Here is a 25,758-nt window from a genome sequence, read left to right on the forward strand (position 1 = left end):
ACCAACTAACCGGATTAATGTGGTGCTTTTTGTTTGTTACGCTTACAAGGCTGCGGGCGGGCGGGGGCGGCGGAGTGGAAGATGCCACGCAGGCGCGCGGCGCAGGCACACACCCAGACAGTCCGCAGACACCGCCGGAAAAGACGACTCGTCACCGCGCCGCGCCCGCCCCGCCGTCGCGGCTGCTATGTACAGAGACCTTACGCTAGTCACAGCCGCTCGGGGGACCGGAGGCCGGGCGCCCGGGGCGGGGGCGAGGCGCCGCCAGCCGGGCGCCTGGGCGCCCGGCGCCCGGCACTGCCGGCCGCGCGCCGCCGCCGCCGGGGGGCGCGCGCGCACGGCCGGCACGCCGCCGCCCCGGCGCCTCAGGTACTTTAGCGGGATCCACAGCGCTTCGCACAGCAGGAGCTTGTCGGCTCGGCTTACAGCTATCAGGTACGGCTCACACACCCACACCCACACAGGGCACGGACAGGGTGTAGGCCTGCATCCGAGGCTTACGGTGATACGTCTGATTTCCGCACGCCCGGGCATCTGTGGGCGGTGCGGTCAGCGATCGGCGACGCCAGCACAGCGCCCACAGATGCCGCCCACCACGGGGACCGAAAGGGTGGCATCGACTGGCCAGCAAGCGGTCTACTGGCCACGGCGTCGACTCCGGCCGCTGCCGGCTGGCACAGCGCGCGCGGCGCGGCGCTCGCTCTCTCGCCCGGCGCCGCCGCACACCGCAGGACGGGCGGGAGGCCGGGGAGGCCGCCGGCTCTGGTCGGCGGCCCGAGACAAGGCGCCGGCCGCGGCACCCAGCTCACCTTACCCACTAGTTTGTACTTAATGCCTCCGACAGTCCCGCCAGCATCAGACACAGGGCGGGCCCGGCCACCACCGGCTGGAGCGTCCGAACGAACAGAGATCGGGGCGCATGGGCCGGCGGCCGGGCGGCGGCGCCCCGCGCGGCCGGCACCGCCGGGGGCGAAGGCGGCCCCCGCTCCCGATCGGCACCCACCGCGGCGGCACGCCGCACCACCACTACGGCCGACCGCTCTAGGCACGAGCCTTTCCGTCTTATGTACACTTACAGGGGGTTTTGGGAGGCGCTGGGCACGGGGCGCCACCTGAGCGCGGAGGGGTCGCGGTCTGCTCTTGAGACCGGTCGGCGTCGCGCCGGCCAAGTGACCGGCCGGGCGGGGGGGCGGGGGCCGGGGCCGGGGGACGGCCGACACCCGACTCAGACCTCACGCGTCAGGCCACGCTGGGCGCTTCGAACACGGCGCGACGAAGACGACGGTTAACGCGGCGGTGAACACGGCGCGAGCCTCGGACCACCTCAATCCCGTCTTATCACACGCCCCCTCCGGTGCGAGCCGCGCCGACCGAATGTCGACGCGGCCCGACAGGTTTAGTTTGGCAGGCCGGCACCAGGCTCGGCGGCGCCGGCCGGCCCCCGAAGGAGCGCGGCTGACGGCGCAGAGCCGGCGCCGGCCCGGCACAAGTGCAGAGAAAATACGCTTCTTTCTGTCGGCGTCACAAGACAAGTCACAAACACACGCACGCACACGCACACACGCGCCGCACGCGACCTATGTACAAAAATACTGGCCGGCTGCGGGGCCTGCGCAAACTGCTGAAATCCAACGCAAAACTGATACATAACTTAACACCGAGACTAGGCAAAGCGCGGGGCGCACCAAACAAAATCAACTAGTGTCAGTCCCGTCCAAAGGCCAAGCGGACGTGCCGCGATGCGAGCGGGCGCCGACCGCGGTGGCGCGGCGGCCGGCGCCAGTCCGTCCTGGCGCCGGCACGCGGCCCGACCCGGCCCACCGCGCCATGCCGCGCCGTGCCGTGCCGTGCCGTGCCGTAACGTACCGATCGCGCAGCCGCCTTACGCTAGGTATCAAAACATAAAAAATCGAGCGCGTCTGCCGAGCGGTCGTGTCTCTGCGGCGGGCCCAGCCGGCCGGCCGGCCGGCCGGTCTGTCGATCTGTCCGCCGGTCGGCTGGCCGGCGGCTGCTGCGGCCGCCGCGGCTCGTCGGCGCCGCCGTCGGTCGGCCCCTGGCCGGGACTCTCACCTCGCTCGCCCACGCACACATTGACCTAGCCGGGAGGCCGGCATTACGCGGGCGGCTCGACGCGTTGGTAGAAGGAGAGCGCCTTCACGAAGTGGTTCTCCAGCGCCGTGCAGAACGGACAGCTCACCATGTGGCTGTAGTCCGAGAAAAAGTTGAGCCGCTGGTCGGGCGCGATCACCAGACACTCGCACTCGTTGCACTGCAACAGGAGACGGCGGGCGGTCAGACACACTGCAGTCGCCATGACACGACACGACCGAGAAAATGTAGGCACGACCAAGCAAGTGTAGTCGTGCAAAAGTACAGTTCATTTTTGACTGAAGTGGCGTACTTGGCATGTGTGTACAATGACAGCGCGCATGAAATTAACAAACTGACAGACATTTAGCATCCCATAAGTAATAACACAACGGTAAATAAGCTATGAAATTAATAATTTCAACGGGCGGCAACATAAAGCAGGCTCCAATGGACCGTATCACCGCCAGCAAGGCCTGAACAAACCAATAAACATAACCACTGCCGCAAGACCGCCGATACAGCGTCCGCTATCGGTCGTGAGCCGGCCATCCTCTCCGGAGCGAGCGACCCCGATACGACATTAAAAATGACGCCGGTGATAGCACGACGTCGCAGCCCGGCCACCAAACGCCGACACAGGTGCACGCCGCGACGCCACCGCTTCGAGGGTGGGGGGGGGGTCATTGACACTTGCCCTGACCCAGAGGCCTGGCTGCGCAACGGTGGAGCTCGGTGCAGCGCGGCCGACGGGCGCCGCGTCGGCCGTTCTCACCGGTCGACGTCGCATGGAAGGCCGCACTTTCGGCCCGGCCTTGGGCCGCCAGGGCGCGCGCGCGGGCCGTCGGCCGCCCTCGGCGCGCCAAATCCGGCGGCCGCGGGGGTAAAAAACCGCGCTGACCCACTTTCAGTTCATTCCCCCGCGCGCGCCGGCGCCGGTGCAACGCTTCATGACGCAACTACCTACCCCTCCCCAGCCCCCGCGCCAGGCCGGCCGAGGCGATGGCGCCCGACGAGCCACAGCCCGCGGCGGGGCGGGGGAGCGAGGAGCGACCGGGAGCGACCGGCGCGGAGCCGGAGCCCGCGGCGCGGCAGGGCGGCGACGGCGGCCGGGGTCCGAGCCGGCTGTTACGGCCGCCGCCGCCGCCGCCGCCCGCCGCTGATCGGCCAAATGTCAGCAGCCCGGCGCGCCGACCGAATGGGGGCACGTCGGTCCGTCGCCGACGGGGCGGCCGCCGGCGACGCGGAGCGCCATAGAAATCTCGTTAGTGATAAATGGTCGCGCCGGCGCGCTCTGACGAGATTTACTCCAACTCGCCGGCGCCGCGGCAATTTACCGCGATGAGCCCATTGAGGTCTTTGAGCGGCGCCGGCAGCGACGAGAGAGCCCACCGGTCGCCTGGCAGAGGCGCTCCTATTAATTACCCGGCGGCGCAGGCAGCAGGGAGAGCGGGCGCGCGCCGGCCGCCGCCGCCGGAGAGCAACAGGCCGAGGCCGGCCCCGCCCTGCCGCGCGCCCTGAATGGCCAATAAGCGACACAAAGAGGAACACGACCCCCAGGGCGGGGAGGGAGAGGCCCCGAGGCGGCGGCGGCGGTCGGTCGTGCGGACCAGCCACCGGCGGCGGCGGGGCGAGCCGCGGTCGCGCGGCCTTTGTCGCGCGGCGGCCGCCCTAATTGCCGGCGTAATTGGATTGTAACGCGGTGGAACGCCGGAGCGCGGCCGACCGCCGCGGCGCCGGGCACAGCGATAACGCGCCCGTTCCGGTCCAGCTGCACGGCACGCACGTATCAGGCCATCTCTCGGCCGCCGACAGGGTGTCAGCGGCGCAGTGGCGTCATGAGCGCGCCCAGCTCGACTCCCGGGCCGCGCGGGCACCGATGACCTGATGGTACACTGCCGGGCTCCACATGGGACCTTGCAACCGACTTCGCCGAGTCCCTATCTAGCTGTGAACGCAGCGACCAGTACGTTATCCATAATACCGCCTCCTGATTCCTAAAGAGACTGCAACTTGTGAAAAGCAACTGCAGGCATCTGCTAAAACCCGAACAGATAATGTTAACAACTAAGTTCATCTGGTCACCTTTACACCCATCGTCGGAAAGTGTGAAGCATATCGTTAAAGGACGCTGGAAAATCCCTGCCGTCGCACGCTTGAGTACCCGAGAGACTACTGGGTTCTCACCAATCTCACGATGCACTTCTCACTACAAGAGTCGGAGGGCGCCCGAGGTCAGCGACCAAGGGTCAGCAAGGCGCGCGTGGCAGCGGCAGACGGACAGGTCATCCACCCGCCGCCTCTCGCCGGCCATGGGACGAATATCGCGCCGAGAACAATAGCCAACACGGCCATTCACGCCGGCGCGTGAGGCAACACCGCGCCCGCGCCGGCCGGCGGGGCCACTTTTACCGGCCCCCGTGCCGGCCGCCGCCGGCGCCGGCGCCCGGCACGCGCGTCTCGAGCCGAGGCGCGCCGCACGCGCGTGCAAGACGCCTCCGCCGGCGCGTCCTGACGCAACAGTGACGGATCCTCGTCGATGACGTCAGGACGGCTCGGGTCGTCGGTCGGCCCGGGCTCGCCTGTGGCGCGTCTTTGAGCTCGATGGCGGGCGCCAGCGCCGGGCGCCGCGGACGGCGCATCCGGCGGCGCACGGACAGACGGAGAGCGATCGCGACCCCCTCTCGTCACGCATGGGTTCCCGCGGGTCTCCGCGGCCCAGTTCGATCCGCGTGCGAGCCGTCCCGGCGCCGGTGGCCGCGGCAGCTGCGGCCGCCGGTAAACAAAGCGGCGCTGATCGGCGATGGCTCGAGTCTCGGGACGCCGCGGCCACCGGACCACACGCAGCCCATTACACGCGACTGGTAACAGCAGCGCCATTAGCATAATCGTAGGAGGCAGCGTCGTCAGCCGCGCAGCCGGGGAGGGCCGCGGCCGGCGCCGGCGCCGGCAGGTGCCGGCCGGCCCCGGCGGCGACCGCGCCGGGTCGCCGGCCTCAAACCAGGTCAAGACCGCGCCGGCCGCGGCGGCCGACCGCAGCGGCGGGGTATGCACGCGGCGCGGCCGGCCGGTCGGGGGAGCAGGCGGCTCCAGCCAGCTGCGGCTGCGGTTTGCCGGACGGACGGACGGCCAGAAGGCTCTCTCTCCTGCACGCCGGCTGCAGACTCGGCCCGCGCGGTGCCCGCGAGCGTGCATGTCCCATCGGACAGAGGGGAAGCGCGGCGGAGGAGATGGGCAGAGCAACAGGGCGAGGAGCGAGAAACGGCGCAAAGAACAGGGGAGGAAAACACGATACAGCGACGTGAGGGGAACGGACAGACCAAACAAGAAAGCCGACACCAGGGCGTCGAAATGGGGACGAAGGGATGAGAGGGCTCCAGGCAAACAGAGCGGTAAAAAGACGGGTGCAAACAGACCCAAAATAACGCTCGCAGAGCAAACTCTCCCCTCCCCGTCATCTGACTGGACCAGCTCGCCCAGCACGCGCTCAGTCTCTTGCCGGCGGGCATGCCGGCGCAAACACCACCCGTCCGGCTCCTTCAATCAAACGGGGCCGCGGCCTTTCGAGCCCGCCAGCCCGCCAGCCGGCGACGGCACGTCAACACGCGGCGTCCGGCCCAAACAGCCGCCGGCGCGCGCGCACACACACACACGGCGCCGGTAAAAAGCGCGCCAATCGGCCGCGCGCCGGCCACAAGAAACGGCGCGAGATGCGGACGGCGACGGCGGCGTCGTTAGGCGGGATGACGGCGCGCCAGCTGGGGACGCCGAGACTAATGGCGCCCTGTGTCGGCGCGCCGCGAGCCGCCTCGCTGCCGGCCACACGTGGCGCGCCCGCCGGCCGACAGCGGCCACACGTGGCGCGGTCAGACGCCCACACGTGGCGCACGCGATGGCCGACGGCGGCCACCACCGCAGGCAGGAGGGCGGAACTTTACGGCCGCGTCACTTCCACACTTCACACCCACTCGTCAAGATGCGCCAGCGTTGCATAATTGTTGAAGGTGTTCCGTTTGTCTGGATTCCCCCCCCCCCCCCGCGTACGATGCTACGGCCCGGCCAGCATTGTGTTATGCTTAACAACGGTACAGGCGACGCATTCTGGACCGTGAGTTCGCCACCGTCTCGGACACAAACACCGAAGCCCCCCCTCCCCGAACCCGCAACCGAATTTGGCCGCGCATTCGGGCTCCGGTAGACCGATGTGGCCATACGCGCGTCTGACCGGCAGCTTCGCCAGCCGCACCTTCAACCCGTGACGCCATCACGCGCCGCGTCGGGTGCACCGGCCCCTGACTGAGTGCCAAATAATGCGCGAACGCAGCCGCCGACGTTTTCCGCCCCCCCCCCCCCCCTCCCCGCGCCGCCGGGCGGAGGCGGGGCGAGGCAGCCCCGCCCACCGGCCGGTCGGGCGGACCGTACCTTGAGTCGCTCTGTGCAGCAGGGCGTGGCGGCGAAGATGTCGAAAGTGTACATGGTGCCCAGGATGAGCTGGGAGCCGTCCCAGGGCTTGGCGCAGCACCGGCACCGCAGCCGTACCGTCCAGCCCTCCAGACAGCCCATGCACACGGCGGACAGGTACTGCACGCGGTTGTCGTACCGCACCTGCAACGAAGCGATGACGCACGGTCAGCTCAGGTCATGTCACACGCGTTAAGTTACCTGGGTCAGGGTAGAAGGTTCGGTGACTCAGGTCAGGGCAGGGCAAGTCATTTCGTCCCGTCAGGTCAGGTCGGGCCAGGGGTAGGGCACGCCATTTCGACACGTCAGACCAGGTCAGGTCAGGTAAGATGAGGTGAGATGAGGTAAGGTGAGGTGAGGTAAGGTAGGGTGAGATGAGGAGAGGCGAGGCGAGGTGAGGTGAGGTCAGGTCAGGTCAGGTCAGGTGAGGTGAGGTGAGGTGAGGTGAGATGAGATGAGGTGAGGACAGAGCAGGGTGGGGCAGGGCCGGTTTTGTAATGTCGGAGCGGACATCAGAGCAGGCGGCGGAGTGACCGCGATGAGCTAGAATAGCTGCGACGGCGACCAAACACAGCTGTGGCGCTATGTGCCCCGAGACGGCGCGCTCATGCACACAGCTGATGGCGCGCCGCTCTGGTGACATAGCCGCATGCCGCAGCCGTTTATACAGTGGCAGCCACAGTGCCAGTGAGCTTTGGGTGATCGATGACCACAGCTGCCGATACGCGCCAAACTAATATACAAAATGACAAATACAATCATGCCGTAAGGGCTTCTTACACTGCGCACGACGTACTGGGACAAGAGAACTGAATCCAGACGAGTTCTCTCCCTGTTGCGAGCCGCCAGCCGCGCTGTCTGCCCCCCGCATGGCCCACTAAGCAAGACACGGAGCTTAGCGACCACACACGCACGTCTTCCCCTGGCACTTTCCCGCTGGCAGAGAGACGAACAGCGTCCTCGCGCGCGTCACGCCGATCCAACGCCGGACGGGCAGGTGGCACACGAGGAGCGTCGCGTCCACGGCATGCCAGCAATGCCAGCGCGCGCGTCTCGTCCCGGCCCGGGCCGGCCGGGCTTCGGACGCCCGGCCCGGGCCGCCGGCGAGAGCGGGACGCCGCCGGCCGGCCGGCCACCGCGCGTTCATCCGGGCCCGGCCGACGGGCGACAGGCGCACAAAGCCGCCGGGGGTCCCGGCGAGGGCCGCCGGACCGGCGCCGCGCGGCCGACACCCGAGAGGCCGCGCGCCTGTCCGATCAACAATCAGCCGGGCGACGCTAAATAACCGGGCCGGGCCGGCGCGCGGCAGATAGTCGGCTTCGGCCGGCGCCGAACCGGTCGCCGTATTTCAGCGGCTTTGGAGCGCAGCAGGGCGCGCCAAGGTTGGACGTGCCCGCCGGCCGTCATGAGAACCCATTACGCTGTCGGCGGGCCGTGGCGCGGCCGCCGTTCGGTTCCAGCCCGGTGGCCGGCGGGCGACGGCGCGCGGACGTGCGCCGCACGCGAGACGTGCCGTGGCGCACGTCCTCGTGACGCGCGCGCACGCCACGGCGACGCGTCCGATCCCGGCGGCCACGCGGGCGGTCCAGCTTGCAGGCAACGAAAGCAAACACGGGCGGCGTGAGTTGCGAGAAGCCGCCGCACTCGGCATGAAGTGGAGGTAGGCCAGCACACAGGCCCTGTCGCCGCGCGGCCGCCAGATACGCCTCGAGCCGGACAACTCGCTGCGTCGTCCTCTGTCAGTCGGCCCCCTGTAAACATCTGCCACTGCTCCCCGCTGGCAGCGGCCGTGTAAACCCTGCCGGGGCGACACTGCATGTCCTCGGAGATTCCCACGTCACGGGCCGCGGAGGCAGGGGCGGCCCGAGCGCGCGGGGCCGACCGGCGCCGGCCGACTGGAGGCGCGACGCCCACCCCGGACCGGACCAGACCGGACTGGACCATGTCACTAGGGGTCGCCAAGTGTCGCTAGGGGTTGCTAGGGGTCGTCCAGCGGGCGCCAGTCCCGGACAGGGCACCGACAGCGGTCGGGCAGCGGCGGTGCCGCCCACCGGTCGGCAGAATTTCGGTCAATATTTACACGAGTCGGGGCGCGATCCACCCGGCGCGCGGCCCCCGAGCGCGCCGGCCAACGGCGCACTTGGTCGCCGCGGCGGCGGCGTGCCAGGGGCGCGGTAAACACGAACCAGCCGGCCCGGCCCGCCAGCTGGTGCGGGATATGGCGGCTGCAGTCACCGGTGGCCCCTCGTAGCCAGGCGGCCCGCTGCCGTAACTAAGCGGCCTGCTGCCACCGCTCCCTTCTGAGGCGTCATCGGCCCGGCCGACAGCCTTCAGCTACCACAGGTCCGTCACACCGGCCGGCATCCAGCCCAGTAACCGGCGGCCGGCCGGCCGGCGGTCTATGGCGGAGGCGGTCTAAGGCGCATTTACGGCGCGGCCGTTTTTACCGGCCGTCGGCTGTTTTTGTCGGGCCGTCTGCAGTCGGCCGACCTTCGTGTTCCATTAGTGCGTGTGTACCTGCCGGGTCGAGTCGGGCCGAGCTGGGCCGAGCTGGGCCGGGCCGGGCCGGGCCGGGCCGAGCCGGCCAACGGCGTAACGTCGCTCGGCAGCGGAGGGTGGAGCGGGGGTGGGGGGTGGGGGGGGGGGGGAGGCAACATGCCCCGACTCGCTCGGCCGGACCCGAGCACGGCGTGCACAGTCGTGCACAGCCGTGCAGACGGCCGGCCCGAGCCTGTTTGCCGGCCGTGCAGCCGGCTGCTGACCGCAGAGCCGATAGTGGCTATCGCCAAGGCCGGCGACAGCGGCGGCCCCCGGCAGGGCAGCAGACATCTGCGACCGAGAGCGGCTCGCCTCGGGACGTGCACTGGTCGGCCGCAGGCGGCCGCTCCGACCATGCCGTCGCCGATGCCGCAGATCATCACGCCATCATCACACCGGCACCGTGCTGTGCATCATGGTGGCGATGCCAGGCGGTGCGCGATGGTCGAAAGTGATGATTGTCAACGTGATGACGGCGATGATGACGACCAAACACAGCAGCGGGGTACACTCGACGCCCCCCGACCACGGCGCCTCCTCACCTGTACGCAGGCCCGCGAGTGCTGTCTCGGTCCGATGAAGAACGTGCCGTCGATGATGGGGTAGCGGTCGTAAACGACGAGCGAGTCGCCGCAGATGACGCAGAAGGTGCGACACATGCGCGCCGAGGCGAGCGACGACAGCAGGAAACACCGGGTGTCGTCGTTGCCCTGGGAGCCCTCGTCCTCCATCTGCGGAGACGGCGGCGGTCAGTAAGGGGACGGTTCGGCAGGCCAGCGTTAGAGCGCGCTGTTTTCATGCAAGTTGCAGCGCCACACCCAAGTTTGTTAGGCTCATCGCATGTCGTCGTCACCCACATGGCTGAATAATACAAACAGGAAACTGACCAAACATATCGCATGACGGGACCCGCCGCTGCCCAGCAGGCAATGTCAACAACGCCTCCCAGCGGAGCAGGGAAGTGTCATTTGCGGATGCAGACTACGGTGCGACGCCAGCGGGGCGCGTGCGTCACCTAACCACCAGAAAAGGGGCCAATTTTCCCAGAAAGGCCGCCCATTCCAGCGAACCCTGGGCGCGTTCCAAGATTGCGCGACCGTTGTTCTGCCGGCAGGCATGACCGCTTCCGGCACCCGGCTGAGTGCAGCAGCTGGTGGCGGCGGGAGGGCCGCCGTCCCGTCCGGCCCGGCCCGGCACGACCCCGCGTCACGCGAGCGGCCGCCGATGTCGGTCAGCGCCGCACCTGCGCAGCCGCCGCTGACGTCAGCCGTCCGGCGGCGTGCTGACCCGGCCCGCGGCCCGCGACCCGCGCCGCCGCCGCCGCTGCGCAGGTCAGCGCGCTCGGTCAGCGGCGCCGCCGCACGGCTGACGTCAGGCCGGCAGCAGGCAGGGGCGACGCCAGGCACTGGACTGGGTGGAGCATGCGCCGCCGGACGGCTGACGCCACGCCGGCGGCAGCAGGGGCGGCGCCAGGCACTGGACTGGGTGGAGCATGCGCCGCCGGACGGCTGACGCCACGCCGGCGGCAGCAGGGGCGGTGCCAGGCATCGGACTGGGCGGAGCGGGCGCCGGGCGGCAGACACCACGCCGGCGAGCGGCAGGGGCGGTGTCAGGCACTGGACTAAGTGAGGCGGCGCTACATTGGTCTCCCCCGCGCAACACCACCGGCATAGTTGTCGATGGGAAAATCGGCAACACGTAACCATGATCGCCAAGATGCGATACGTGCTTTTGACCTCAGAGGCAGAGACCAACCAACGAGAAGGAAGCCAGTCCCTGTCGCCCCACAAACTGAGGGCGCGCCCAGCTCAACTCAGGATCATTCCACAAGCGCTACCGAAACCCACAAAAAAGACAAACGTGGCCCGCAAACCAAGACGGCAGAGTCGGCCTTCAGCGCGACCGACTGGCTGAACCGGAGCGCGACAAGCGGCTCAGGACGCGTGCAAGAAAGCGGGCCGTCCACGGCTGGCGACGTCGCTCGTGGCACGAGACGAGCCGCCGCCGCCGCGCCGCCGCGTCGGCGCGCGGAGGGCAGCCGACCGCAGATCAATATCCAGCCTCTACCGGGTTACAACAGCCCGAGCGGCGCAGCGAGCGCACGAGGCGACAGCCCGATCCGGAAAAAATCAATCTGCAAGCCACCTCAGCTCGCCGCCGCCGCCGCCTTCGTCACAACCACTCCCACAGGGCTCTGCCGGGGATGACGGAGGCGGAGCGCACGCGGCACCTCCGGCACCTCGGCCTTCCCTCGGCGACGGCTCTTAATCGCAACGATCAACAAACCCATTACATTTAAGTACTCGCGAGAAGGGTTCGGATCCCCGAAATGGCATGAAATCTGTCCACAGGGATCGGCGCGCACGCCTTCCCCCGTGGCGTGACTAATGAGACAGCAACACGGGCGGGGCGATGGGGAGGGGCTGGCGCAGACACAACAAAACCCTCCACGTTGCGCGCGGGGAGGGGCGGGCGGCAGCGGGAGGGGGGGGGGACGCATGGCCCGCAGTCGTGGCCGCCATGCTCCAAAACACCCACTCAGCGGCGAGGCCGCCGCCGGCGGAGGCCCGGGGCGGGGGCGCCGCCAGCCGCTGTCACGAGCCCAACGCCCAAGCTCAGCACAAACTCGACGCCTGGGACTGTGGCGCTCCCCCCCCCCCCCCCCCCCCCCACTCCGCCGCCGCAGTTCCGCACGAGGCCGCACGGGCCTGCGCGGAGCCCTGCACGGTCCGCGCGGCCGCGGCCAGCCCCGGGAGGGGGTGGGGGCGGGGCGTCGTGCAGTCCGAGCGCGCTGCGCCGTCCGGCATGCAACATGTGAGCAACTGCGCGGCGCGCTGACCTTCACGCGACCTCTGGCCGGCCGCGTTTTTAAAACCGGCCGGCCGCGGCAGCTATCGCAGATTAAACACGGCTCTGAGTGAGTCACGCGGTAGTGGGCCGACGCAAATAAGACGCCACACCGCGCAGGGGGGGGGGGGGGGCGGGGGGAGGGGGAGGGGCGCCGCGACGGACGGGGGGCGGCAGCGGACGTCCGCTGCCGCCTCCGGTCAGCAGCACCTCCCCAGTGGCTGGCAGCCGGGGGGAGGGGGAGGGGGGAGGCCGAGGGGGCGCGGCTACAGTCACGCTGAAGCGTCAGACTTGTTGTGGCGGAAACAGTGAGGGCTCGAGGGGCTTCAGACCAGAGTCTAGTGAGTTGTGGCATGAATCTCACCCAAAAGACGTCAGTCATGACGGCCAAAACGATCGACGCTGAAGCGAGGCGGAAGCTTAATAACAGTCTGGAACTAGGGGCTCGGTGATCTGACTGATGCAGGCGGTACGTCAACACGCTTCACATAAGAGAGCCGGACGTTTCCACATCCGAATCTGGTTTGGGCTGATTGAGTTAAGATGACCCAACATCACAAGCCGTCCACAGTGAGTGTCCCGAAATTAGCCGGTGTTGAGCAGACCCCCTGGGCTGAGTTACGAACGCACGGGACGCCAAGTAACACACCGAAAGCCCGCCATGACGCGTGATCTATACTGCAATCCAACTCCTTGGTCATTCTCACGAGAATTTTCAAACACGCTTGATCGAAAAATCCACAAAGGATACCAAACCTCAGCTTGCTCATGGTGACAGGGAAGCGAGGAAACGAGAGGAAAGACGAACCACGACTTCTCTCCCGCCACGCCGGACCGGAGGCACGCCGGCCTAGCAAACCGCCGACGGCTCTCAACCGACGCCTGTTTGTCGGACGCTCTCGTGCCGGCGACAATTTATGTCGGGAAGGGGACGGGGGGGGGGGAGGGGTGAAAATAGAGCACATTTCCTGCGGCCGGCCCGCCGGCACACAAAGGAACATTAAACGCACGGTGGAACCAAGAGGCTCCGCTCCGCACAAAGGAGCGCGGACGGCAGCGCTGCTGGACACCCGCCGCCGCCGCCGGCGCCCGGCCGCCGCCCGACCCAAATAGCGATCAGGCTGCGTGGGCTCTGGGCTCTGGGCACCGCGCGACCGCGCGCCGCACCGCCGCCGCGCCGGCTGCGGCGCCAGCCAACGCGCCCGCTGCCAAATTAAACCCAGGCATCGCGGCGGGGCACGGGCATGGCAGGACATTAATCTGCGGCCCGCGGTGAAATAGGGCGGCGTGGGAGTACATCACCGCCGCTGTCTGCTGCAGCCCTTCCACAAAGACCCCGGCGCACAAGTGTTCCACACCGGTGGCAGACGGTGCCAGCGCGCCTTTCGACGGACTACCGTGTCACCTCAGCTCAGGGGTGATGACACGGCTACGGTGCGGACGTGACAACGAAATGCCCGCTGGCATTTGGAGCGATCAGAAATTATTCAAAATTGTTCCTTATATCGGTTTTGGAGTGCGCCGACTGCTGAGGTCGTCTTGCGACGAGTTTTGTTATAAATACTGAGACCTTACGTTCAATATGAAAACACGTTTAATTCATATTCGACGTGCTTGCGACGCAGACCCGGTTCCGGGATCTCCCTTGCAAACTCCTCATATGCCACTCAAACCTGCACCACTTGCGCCCACGACTGACCCGGGCAGCGCCCCCCAATTCCTCGCGCTATTCATCAACGTGCGGCACCACTCCTTCATCGCCACGCCGGCTCCGGATCCAAGTTTTCGCATTACCGCGTCGTCCGCGACGTCACGAGCAGGGCGGCGCCGCGTCGGTGCCGACGGGTCGCCGCCAGCGGCCGGCTCGGCGCTATTTGCGTCGCGGCCGCGTGTGCGCGGATCGACCGATGCTGGCATTGGCGGCCGCCGAAGGGCGCCGGCCGCCACCAAAGGCCAGGGCTACTGGCGGCCGGGCCCCGTGCCAGAGGACGGCCCCACGCTTCCGGGGATCGGCAGACGCGATGGCGGCGTGGGAGCGGCGCCGGCGACACCGGCTCGGTGGGGTGGGGGGCTGAGGGACAGGCGACCTGGCCCCAGTGAGGCGTTTTCGGACTCATCCACAACAAAAGGTGTAATGGGGAGCAGGGCCGTTCAATAGCGCATCCTCGGCATCAGCCTAGTCGCGGGTGCCGCGCCTTACAGAACAATAGGTGCTGAAATATGGTTCATTGCTTCGGGTGAACCAGCCTGCAGCGAACAACCCTATTGTTGTAATGAAAACCGTGCGCCAACAAGATTTCACTGCCCCAAAATAGGCTTTCGAAAGTGTCTGCCCCGGGCTGCCGTGCTGGCAACACCCATCAGACGCTCAGTCAACCAACACGCGCCCCGGTATCGCGTACACACGGCCATTATTTATCGAGCGGGCAGCTAGGTCCCCTCGCGCCCCCCACGGGCGCTGGGCTTGGCCGGCGGCCGGCCCCGCCTATCGATTCGGCGGCTCCCGAAATGACCTTGGCCGTGGCTCAAGGACAAACTACGCAGCGAGACGGCGAACGGCTGGCAGACGGCGCCGCGGGGCACGGCGCAACCCGGAAAACGAAGCCAGCTGGCGCCGTATTTCCGCAGAGGAATTGAAGCAGCCTTGAATAAATGGCAACGAAAAACAGCATCGAAATAGGCCAGGACTTGATAGGAAGGGCAGTGAAGGAAAACAAGTCAAGACACCAGACGAGCACAAATGTCGCAAAACTTACCTTGATGTGATACGAGTTGATTTTGTGCTTTGGTAGGATGTTGAAGGAGCTGAAATCTGCTCGGCGGGCGAAAATTCCATTTCCTCCAGAATTGTGCCTGCATAGGGAACGACTAAGTGAGGAATATGTTGCGACATGCCCACGTAAATGCGCATATCAGAGCAAAATCCAACCAAACAAGACAGTGTATTGACACTCCGGACCTTTTGAGGAATGCAGTGGTATGACCAAACAACAGCGGTTTACAGGACACTTAACAAAGACCCAGGCGGCTGAACACAGTCCTTCCATAGCGAAACGCTTAGAACCAACTGGAGCAAGAAAATTCGCGTTTGATCACTAAGAATGTAAAAATCCATCACAGGCACGGATATTATTACATGCCATTTGATATGAGAAGTTCATAAACACTCACCTAAGGCGTTCTGCGAAGAACTCGTTCTTTGGATTGGATCTCTTGCGCACCGCTTGATAATGTTGGGGACTGTGTGGCGACTCTGACCCAGACGATGGCGGGGATGATCCAGTAGACCCCAAGCTGTTCGCTCGTGATCTGCCGTTACATCCAATAGCCGGCGTCTGGATGGTCAGAGTTAGCACAGGCTTGTTGCTTTTGTTATGCTTCTTGCGCCTCTTGGTGTTGTCTTCATCGCCTGTTTTCGCGGCGTTTACCCAGTCGAGATCTTTTTTCAAATGCCCTCTGCCGCAACGGCAGCCACAGGCCTTAAAAGCGAGGTCGTACCCTTTCTTCGTCCACAAATTTTGATGACGCTGTTTTTCAGACCACGACCGTGCGCGTCCACAGGACTTGAGGTATGTCAGAACGCTCTCTTCCCAGTTATCAAAACACTGCCGGTGCATATACCCCGAGAAAGGGCACTGTTCGTTGTTGCATAGCACCTTGCTGACACCCGTGCGATCTTGAGGATTCAGGGCGACATCGGGTGTCAGGCAGCCGTTCGGCACACAGCAAAGCGTCGACTCGAAGTTCTGGTTCTCAATGGTGGCTGGGTCTAGCCTCTGCTGGTGGCCAATCACCAATGCGACTTGGTTGCGACGATTATGCGGCATCTTCCCTCTCACACTGGATCATGCACACCTCACAGCCAAAGTTCCAACTGCCTCCAACAGTCCTCTTCACATCGTCCCGCCCTTCTCGCCCCAACGCCTCTTCCCCGACTAGCGGCCGAGGCGACCGGCCTCCCTGTTTTGATTCAGCCGAGGCGCGGTCTGGCGCGGCCCGCCATGCGCGGCCCACCGTAAATGCAACGCGCCACGCGATTGGCTGGCGCGCCGATGATTTTAAGACCACGTGAGGTTTGTCCTTGAACGCTTGCCAGCGCTTTACGAGAGGGAAATAAATTTACAACTGGGGGGAGGGGGTTCTATCAGCGAGGCACGGGTCCAGGCGTTGAATGACGCTTGTGTAGCCGGGTTGTGCGCCATGTGCGCTGCAGAAAACGTAGCCTTGAGCCCGGCGTCTGCCATCGATCGCCCCACGTCGCCTGGCGCGGCTCGGGACACACGTGGCCGGGGCGAAGAACAAAGAAACGGCGGTCGCCGAGGCCCATTTGAGAAGCAGCTCATGAGATGTTCGCAAGCTGACATCGGTTAACTAAGGTGATGGATGCAAGCAACATCGGACGAAAGCTTAAGCGAAATAATGCTCATAGCAGCAAAAAAATGCTGGCCGGCGGTCAGCCTCATGAGATAGATGTCGAAATCAAACATCGGTTGACACAATGTGGTAAACGCAGACGACATCGGATAAAAGCTTCAGCGAAATGATGCTGCTAATGCTGAAATAATGTTGCTAATAAAGCTCATAGCTAGAAGCATAATGCTGGCCGGCAGTTAGCCTCATGAGATAGACGTTCGAAATCAAACATCGGTTGACATAAGGTGGTAAATGCAGACGACATCGGATTAAAGCGTTAGCGAAGTAATGCTGCCAGCTAGAAGCATGATGCTAGACAGCAATCACTTGGTTCAAACCATTCTATAGTTTTTATGTAACCGTCGAAGTTTTGCCACCCTGGCACACGATTTGAGAAATTAACTACGACAAAATATGTGCGGTGAAAATCGACAAGCAAGTAACTATGTATATCGCAGCGCAATATTTAGACTCGACCCAAATGGGGACTAGGTTCGAGCGCGACCTGGCCCAACAACTTCCGTGTTCTGTCAAAAAGCAGGGTGGCCCTTGTAGTAAATTACGCAATTTTGTAGTAACCAGGCCAAACTTCCGCGGTTATACCCCCGAAAGATAGGATAAACGATTCGACTCCGACAGAAGTGTGTCCAACCAGGGAGACGTGGGAAAACCGCAAAAAGTAAGAAGTTAAAAAAATCTTAAATTTTCATTAAAAAAAAGAAAAAAAGTCTTGTTTTGCATTACCTTACGGCAAATGTTAATCTGACAAGAAAAGCAGATCGGCCGCGGACGACCTGGCCCATTTTATCCCTACGTCCATGCCCAACTGGGGTTTGCTTGATTCTGCACGAGTACATATCATGGTCAAGTACAATCACGTAAGTCTAGTCGACCAGCACACATCAGGGGACGATGTGCATAAGCTTGAGATGTTAATGGCGTAGTTAGATGCCGGTAATTTTAGTATTGCTTAGCCATCACTGTACCTCATCGCTCAATAATGGCACATAGATCTAACAGTCATAATGCTTAGATGCAATAATTCGAAGTATTTCTAAGTCAGCGTTATTTGCAAGGCACCCTATAGCATATATGATTTAATATTTTCTGGAACAGGGTGCCCATGGGATATTTTTGCCTGCTCTTAGCTGATCTCTGGCAGGAAGTCTCGGGAATCGCAAACCCAGTGGCCTATCTATACCAAGCCGCATTTAGCCTGTGCCGTGCATAGGCTGTTACTTTTCCTTGTTTTTGTGCCTGCCTCTGTCTTTTACTTCGGCTGCAAATTTATGCCGCTGCTTTGCGGCTCAGTTTTGCACATGCTATGTTCCTTTGCTAAGCTTTTCCAGAACTGTAAAGTAAGGAAGACTAAGATTTCACTGAATTCGCATGCGCATGTTAATGTGAGCAATAATTACATTTTCTCGTGCAGCATGGTATTTGCCATCGCCGTGCTTGCCAACTGACGACTACAACCGTATTATCACGCTTCACGTAAACAAGAAAGGACTTCAGTTCCTTTTTCGGTGCGAGATCGAAGTTCTCAGGATGAAGTTAAGCTATCTTCAACATGTCGGGACGTACTGGTGAGGCATCGCTACGAAGCAATCACTGGCTATATTGAGACAACAGATTAAGCGGCATTGCATCGTGTTCTTCTGTATGTGGCGTTGATTGATTAATAGCATTCAATAAAGTGACGCCACACTGAGAGATACTTAAGTAGATGCACAGCTGTCATTTGATTATGATGTGGGGGACATTTACTAAACAACCCAAGCACCGGCATGTCATTGATGCATTCTCCAAATCCACTCTGGAATGCTGCTTCGAGCTATGCATTGTTGTCTTCAAGTGTTCTCGTCACCAATGACGTTATACTTTAAATAAACCCGAAGCCAAATAATGCTGAGACTTTTTGTCCAGTAAAAAGCGTTTTGTGCATTAGAGGCTTGATATTTAAAGCAGAAGTAGGTAGGCATATTTCAAAACCTCATCGTATAATCAGCATTTGCCTCCAAACAAAGGAACACTTTGTCTCTAAATATGAATACTTCATTCGATAGGAATCTTCAGTACTGCACCGAACCCACCTCACGGACGCACGGTACCTTAACACGCGCCCGGGTGGCCGGCTAAATACCCTTCGCTCGGGATGGGGGGGGGGGGGGGCAATTTGATCCCCCTAAGATCTCGGGAACAAAGAAAGGTAGAAACACTAAATTTACTGGGTGTCTTGACCTGTACGTGGACTCATTAAGATTAAAGTTTGATATTCCTAGGTAGCGACCTCCAGGTCAAATAAGTTCAAACAAGGTCGAATTCCAGGTTGGTCTCCAAGGTGCCCCCAGAACCTCGGCAACTGTTTCTAAGCAAAAGGTCACAAGCCATTTGAGATCAGTGACCTTTTTGACCTTATGAAGGTCATGGTGACTAAAATCATGCAAGACTGCTCTTAGTTTTGCATTTGAATAAGCGACAAAGATTACGCTGGGCAGTATGCTCCTAAAACAAAATGTCGACCCGGGTCATCTCAGGTCAGTGACCCTTTCTGACCTTAAAGAACTCAATGAAAGATGTATAATGCGGTTCCTGCTGTCAACACATTCGAAATGAGCACCAGAAACTATCCCATACAAGAAACCCTAGAGTAATAAATCAGGTAGGTTTTGACCTTGGTTTAACCTTTATGCCTGACCTTAGGTCAATGCTATTTGCTCATTCAACATTTTTGGTGCCTAAGAAAGCATGTCAGAAATGTATGGCCTCGTCAAACACTCCGTTGTTGTATCAGATTGAACGATTCCCTAGAAATTGCCTTTGCTAAAACTATGGCCTGACTTTGGCCTGCGATAGATCAGCGACCTTACAAGGTACACCTAATTTTTTAAGTAAAGCGATCCACTATTTAATTGTCTACAGCTATGCAAAATTTGGTGCAGCTACGCCGCGCCGTTCGGAAACCATGCTGGAAAACCCTTTGGGAGGATCAATTTGACCCCCACCCCACCCAAGCGCGTGTTAATACCGTTTCCTAGGCCCCTGACCCCTTAGCGACTAAGGAGTGCACCCTGCCTACCTGTGGTATCCATGGTCCCTACCATCTTGAATGCATGACCATTTTGTGACTTATGATAATTTTGACCCCTTGAAATCTTTCCGCCACCCCATACTGTTTTTTGACGGAACTGTTTCCTGCTAATTTTCGATTCCCCAGTATATTGACCCCGAAGCCTTGTGTGCGTATGAACTTTTGTAACCTTGATACAGTGGACGCCTTGGGTGTCTTGAAGACGCCCTGGTCATCTCATTCGTGCTCCAACCCCCGTGCTGCTCCATCCCCTGCAGCCCTCCGGCCGCTGCCATGGGATTTGAAAGTTCGCGTAGAATCTTGACTAGAGACGCAGCTATTTCAAAACGTCACCTACAGCCAGGCTCACCCCGGCCAGCTAGGAATGTAGCTGGTGAAATACCGCTATGCTACAATGCTGAGCTGGCATTGACCCGCAAGTACCAAGTTACTTGCACTCTGTGCTTTCCCATTTCTTCTTAATTCTGGACCTATGCATAGTGTGCATAAATTGCCATATCAATGTTATCTAATGCACCACGTTGTTTGTCTGAGACCAGGGATGTTCCTTAGACAGCGATTATCGAAGTCCCTGGACAACGAAAATTGTATTGTAACAAAGCACATCTTAAACGCTATGGACCCAGTTTCGTACTACAAATGAGACGGGAGATGGGTGGAATTTGGAATGGCTTATCACCAAAATGTATCGGGTATTTCGCCTTTTTACCTCAGTAAACCATAGGCTAGGTATTCCACGCTTGCATTCATGAACTGATGGCTTTGCACTGACAGAGAAAAGAAATACTGCATATTCTGGTAATGGGAAGCTTCCTCAGTTCATTACACTATATACGGGGATAAACACCATTTGAGTGCGTCACAACAGCCGAAATGCCATTACCCGCATTCAAGAGCCAAACGCAGGAGCTGATATGGAGTTTGCTGTCCTCAAGTCGGTACGCCATGCAACAGAACGGGAATAAATGCTACATAATAGCTTTGAAATTATTCACATTTCCCTCTCAGCAGTCTCCATATTTCATTGCACGATCAACCATCCAAAAGGCTTGCGATACTGCATACAAGCAAAGATGGCAATGGCACTTGATCCAAGAATCTTTGCTATTCAGGCAACATCAATCACGTGTGATCATGTCGCATTCCACTCCCACAAAATTTAAATATTGCTAAATGCCGAAGCAAAATTTCTGCGGAAAAGCAGTTTGAGCAAATCATGTCTATGACCTCTATTCACATTTTAAGTAACCTGCTGTCCGTAACGGTCTGATTTACATCGACTGAATGCCGTCAGCCGTCATACCTTGAGCTGGATTCTTTGACACGGAGCTGGATACAGATGCAGATATTGGGAAACATGGAAAAAGTAGAGACCAAAAATCTTAAAGAGATTGTTAGGTGGAAAACCAATGACAATCAAAGCAATGTTAAACTTCTTCGTAAGAGACCCTGTTTTCGTGATCGTAAACCGTATGTTTTTCGAGCATATATAGACAAACCAGACGTTACAATTCTTCTGATTTCGGCAACTGTTACGCAGGTGGTGCATCAGAAACTGTGGGCACTATCGATAAGTGGGCCAAACAAGCACAACAAAAGGCACACCGTTTCCCTTTCATTTCATCAATAATTAATAGTGAATGTGTTTTATGGTTTGCGTACGAAACCAGAAATTTTAAGTGGACCCCACCCTCGCAATAACAGCCAAGAGCAGTCTGTAGCTGCGACAACATTAATGACCCAGCTAACTACTGCTGAATGAAATTGTGGATCAAGCTCTCAAGATTTGTTTTAATTTTCTTGAGCTTTTTTAGGGGGATGTTTGCTTAAAGCTGTTCCATTTATGCAACCTGGTTTACTTGTTTGTCATGAGTGCCCTGAGTTTTCTGTCACTGGTGCCCTTGCTGTAAAAATCTATTTTTTGTTTGTTATGATGATGATGATTGATGATCATGATATGAAGACGTGGCGGGTTGGCGCATTGAGAACTTGTATCTCTAATCTGAACGTTGGATGGCTCCGTATGCCTTGGAATCCGGACCTCCGACCAACCAGAGGTTTTCTTGGCCCTTCATCGGTATGCAGACTATATATCTTTTCCTGCCGTGTGCACGCTCACCAACTTCTTCATCAAGGTTAACACGGCTAACACGTGCCAGGGTGGCCGGTTCGATCCGACGCACTCGGATGGAGTGAGGGTGGGGGTCAATTTAACTCCCTAAGATCTGAAGAACTAAGGAAGTTAGAGACATCGAATCCACAGGGTAGGTAGGACTGTAAACGGATTCACTTGCGTCAAATTTTGAGGTGCCATGACTCCAGTGCCAAATAACATTAAACAACGTAAAATTCAAGATCGGTGCCGGAAGAACCCTTAGACCTCCATACCCAACTTCTTTAAACCTAGATACCCCTTCTAAGCAAAAGGTCACTAGTGTTCATTTCAGGTCAGTTATCTTATTTGACCTTCAGAAGGCCACATTGACGAAAAACTTACTAAGCTGTTTTGGCTTTTGAATTTAAATACGTGTCTATGATTACACCAGGAGGCATGGTCCAAACGACCAAAACTTGACCACGACCATTTCAGGGTAGTGACCTTCTCTGATCTCCATGCAGTACAAAAACGTGTCGTTCAACGTTATTCTGAAAAACATCTTCAATGTGTAGAAGGGCAAATTTAACTATTTCGAAAACTATTCATAATTTATAGGACTATTTGTCACATCATAAAAGACAAAATTTTTTCGTGCAGACTATTTCAAAGTCACTAAGGCATCTTTGACGCCATAACTTCATTCAAATTCTGCGATTCCATCGGCCATGCGACGATCAAGGCCAAGACAAATATAATTGCCGAGTTGTTCACATCTGGCGTTCGTAAGCACAATCTCGTCATGCAACGGACGTCAGTTGATTATCAATCAATGTTGTGTAAGATACGGTTACGCGATCGAAAAATGACGTATTGATGGGTGTATTTGCTGAATGGAAACATTGTGTTTTCTGGAGTATTTCTGTCTACTTTAAATTGTACCAATAGTTATAAGTGAGCTCATTTCATCATACCTCACGCTTACTGCAATATTTTGAAATGTGGAACATTTCCTGTAACGTCTAGGGGAGAAGTCAAGGCCATAGTACGAGGTTTTATTAAATTTGCGTGATAATGCACTCACATTGGCATATTTTTCCATAAAAAGAGTCTAAATCACGAAATCCGAAAAGTTTTCGTAGAACTTGTTGCACAAACATTTTGAACAGTTATTGTATTGCACACAATACGAACACGCACACTGGAAAAAGCAAGACACCATGGGTGTCGGAGCAGGTACTTCAAATAGAAATTCTGTGCTATTTAGAAAAAATTCGAGAACACTAACATTTCCTATCAAATCGGACGTGTCTCATTTAACAATGAGCGAATAGTATCAGAGGGTGTCAAACTCCTTGATGATGATGCTTGAACAAAGATGTTGTCAGTTTAGCAGTACTTAGTCTCAGTAAGCCGTCTCTATCTCAACAGCTTGACAAAAGTTCCTCTTTCACGTGCTGTACGCGGTGCTGCATGTCTTCTGGCGCGGTGAAGTGCGCCACTGCTGTCAGCATTTCTCCACACCCTCAGCCTATATTATGCCAACCTTTCCTCGCTGACGGTGACGCATTAGTGATGAGGGCCACAGCTCGTAGATTATCCACCAGCCCCAACTTCGAACCTCCAAAACCATATGGTATGATATCCATAAACGTGATTCGTAACGCAGGCTATTTGACATTGTACGTCTTGATAATTGGTTCATAGCAAGCATTATAGTCTTTTCCCCCTTGTGCCTTTCGGGGTTGGTGTAAGTTACTTCAACGCGTTTCATTCAGAATGAGTTGCGCTTTGTTGTGCACATAGCATTTATTACGTTGAAGTAACTATCCGTTTTGTGTGTGTGTGTTTTTTTGTTTTGCTTCTGGAGGGTCGTGAACCCCAACGCTTGCATGAGGTATATGCTGGAAAAAGAAAACATCGCGTGGTCATTATCGGAATTGCTCTCGGAACGGTTGGTCCCTGAATCTTTGGAAGGGCATATTTCTTCTCGTTCCGATGACTTGTGGTACACAAGCTATGACACAATACAACTCTCGAATGATACGTAAAGTTTCTGATAGCTACGTGGTACAAACAGGTTGCGGGTATTTACTTTGCCACCTAATAGACAAACAGAAGTGAGGATTCACTCACGGCGGGGATCTACATTCTGCATGAAATCAACATTTCTTTCACTATTTTCTTGTTTACCTGATAAGCTGAGCCGAATCAACTGAAACATGTTCATTCAATTAGTTGCTGGCGTGATTTTTGATGCTACATGCACTGTGATCGCGCCCAGCCGGCGTGGCGGCACAGCCTTTACACCGGCCTGTGACCCGTGGTCCGGCGTTCGCAGCGTGACCCGCCACCGCGGCGTCCACCGGGCGCCGTCTGCCGCAGCTGGCGCTAGCGGTTCTTTCAGCTGCAGCTGGCGCTAGCGGTTCTTTCAGCTCCGACCCTGACATGTGATTGGCTGTTGCCCTGCTGCTACTAGGGCAACAGCTAGTGCTGCTACATCGGCGTCGGCACGTTCCAGCACTGCCAAAGCTCCGGCTTCGAGAGCGACTGGGACTGACACCCGCGGCGCTTTGCTATTGATGTCTGCTGGTGATAGTAGGTACGCAAGCTACGGACGTGAGTTGCTCTTAAATGATAATGCATACACTTCGAAGGTCCTAAAAGGGCATTTTTGAAGGTAATGTAACACCGTGGCCAACATTTCAATGTCTAACTAAATCATGCATTTTGCATTATTGAACAGATACTTGTGTGTTACTAACAGCTCATCAAGCACTGGCAATATTTTACTAAAATGCATGAAGCAATTACCCATACAGCGTTGTCTAAGTTGCATGCCTGATCGTTTTCAAATGGGACGCTCTTGCAGTCACATCCCATTACACCAGTAAGGCATGTGGTGACTCGACTCGCACTAGGCACCACCAGAGACGTCTTCACTATTTTAATGAGCTTTCAACCTGTTAAGCTGGCATCAGGCTGGCAACGTGTCTTGCCATGGCAAAAACCGAAGAGTTCCGAACTGATTCCAGGGGAGAAGGCGGGGTGGGGGGAGAGGGGGGGGGGGGGGAGGGGATCAAGCGATTAGCATGCGGCGCAATCTGTCCCGTATGCGTTTCTTCAGCGAGTTTTGTGACACCCACGACAGGTCTGAGTTAGCCTAATGGCTTTAGTGCTTTTGTTGTTGTTCGGCTGCCGCGCTGGGACGCAGCCTCTGGCCATTAAATCATTTTTGAGTTATTTGCCGTCGAGGTTTCGTGGATTGAAATGGAAATTTGTCTTTCTGTGAGTAAACACGTTGGTCTGCAACAAAGAGAACTCGGGTTATGTCCTGCCGACCAGTCAGACAGCTCGACCAGACGTAAAAAATGGCCGGAATAAATGGCGCGTGCTAAATTTTTCCGCTATATCTGCAGCCCTTTTTGGCCATACAACTGTCCCAGAGCGCCCCCAATGCACCCGCGCACTTTCCGACGCGGAGGAAATGATCGGTTATTTGGTCTGGTCGGCGCTGATGGCAAACAACAGCCGCGTGCGGGTCAATTCGGTGCATCGAGAGCGACTGGCAACAGACCGCCGGCCGACAGCCTGCCCGTCCGAGCCGCAGTTTTTATTCGCATTATCTATTCCTCTCACATTGTCGGGAACCATCTTGGCGGCAGCGGCTTTTTGCGCGGGCGCGTATATCGAAGGGGCGGGCGAGGCGGCTTTGAGCGGGATGAGACCGCGATGTGAGCAGCCGAAGCTGCCGGCCTGAAAGGATCTGTGTGTGGGTCGGCTCGTCCAGCGGTCGAGGCTGGGAACGCACCAGCCAGGAACGGGCGGCCCCCTCACACCGCGTGGCCTTGAAGTTGGCTGGGGGGGGGGGGGGGGGGAGCACGCGTATGTGACGCTCACATTCTTGTGCTTATTTGGGATGGTAGGCAGATAATGAGGGCATCAATTTTAAACGTTTCCTTGGGCAGAATTGCAAATGGACGTCGGCTTGGTGCTTCCAACACTGGCGCCGGCATCCTCCTTCAGCTTGCCTGACAACATGGGCCACTGGTGCCGTATGCATGTGCGTCATATGGACATTCGGGGACGAAACTCGCCTATACTGTTTTCTGGTAGTATGTGCATCCCGCATTGTGGGGTAGCACTCGCGAGCAGTTTTCGACAATGATACCTTCTGGTAGTATGTGCATCGCCCATCGCATGCATCTCAGTTTGCGCAGTTCAA

At 58.7% G+C, this 25,758-nt stretch overlaps 1 protein-coding gene across 1 annotated transcript; it reads right to left on the reverse strand.

Moving 5' to 3' along the window:
• Positions 1 to 1,137: 1,137 nt before the first annotated feature.
• Positions 1,138 to 15,889, reverse strand: LOC119102482 (headcase protein). The gene is made up of 5 exons (XM_037225853.1): positions 15,106 to 15,889; positions 14,691 to 14,787; positions 9,630 to 9,818; positions 6,511 to 6,693; positions 1,138 to 2,269 (listed from the first exon to the last, which is right to left on the reverse strand). The coding sequence occupies exons 1-5, from the start codon at positions 15,759 to 15,761 to the stop codon at positions 2,114 to 2,116; spliced, it is 1,281 nt and encodes a 426-aa protein (XP_037081748.1). The 5' UTR covers positions 15,762 to 15,889; the 3' UTR covers positions 1,138 to 2,113.
• Positions 15,890 to 25,758: the final 9,869 nt, after the last annotated feature.

This window comes from Pollicipes pollicipes, unplaced genomic scaffold (assembly GCF_011947565.3).
Source record: "Pollicipes pollicipes isolate AB1234 unplaced genomic scaffold, Ppol_2.1 Scaffold_5724;HRSCAF=6776_pilon_pilon_pilon, whole genome shotgun sequence".
Lineage (NCBI taxonomy): Eukaryota > Metazoa > Arthropoda > Thecostraca > Pollicipedomorpha > Pollicipedidae > Pollicipes > Pollicipes pollicipes.

Coding starts and splice junctions, on each gene's coding strand:
- LOC119102482 (XM_037225853.1), bottom strand. CDS start 15,761: ATGCCGCATAATCGTCGCAACCAAGTCGCATTGGTGATTGGCCACCAG. Junction 14,788..15,105: donor TTCTTCGCAGAACGCCTTAG/GTGAGTGTTTAT, acceptor TTCCCTATGCAG/GCACAATTCTGGAGGAAATG. Junction 6,694..9,629: donor ACTCGCGGGCCTGCGTACAG/GTGAGGAGGCGC, acceptor GCTTCGTTGCAG/GTGCGGTACGACAACCGCGT.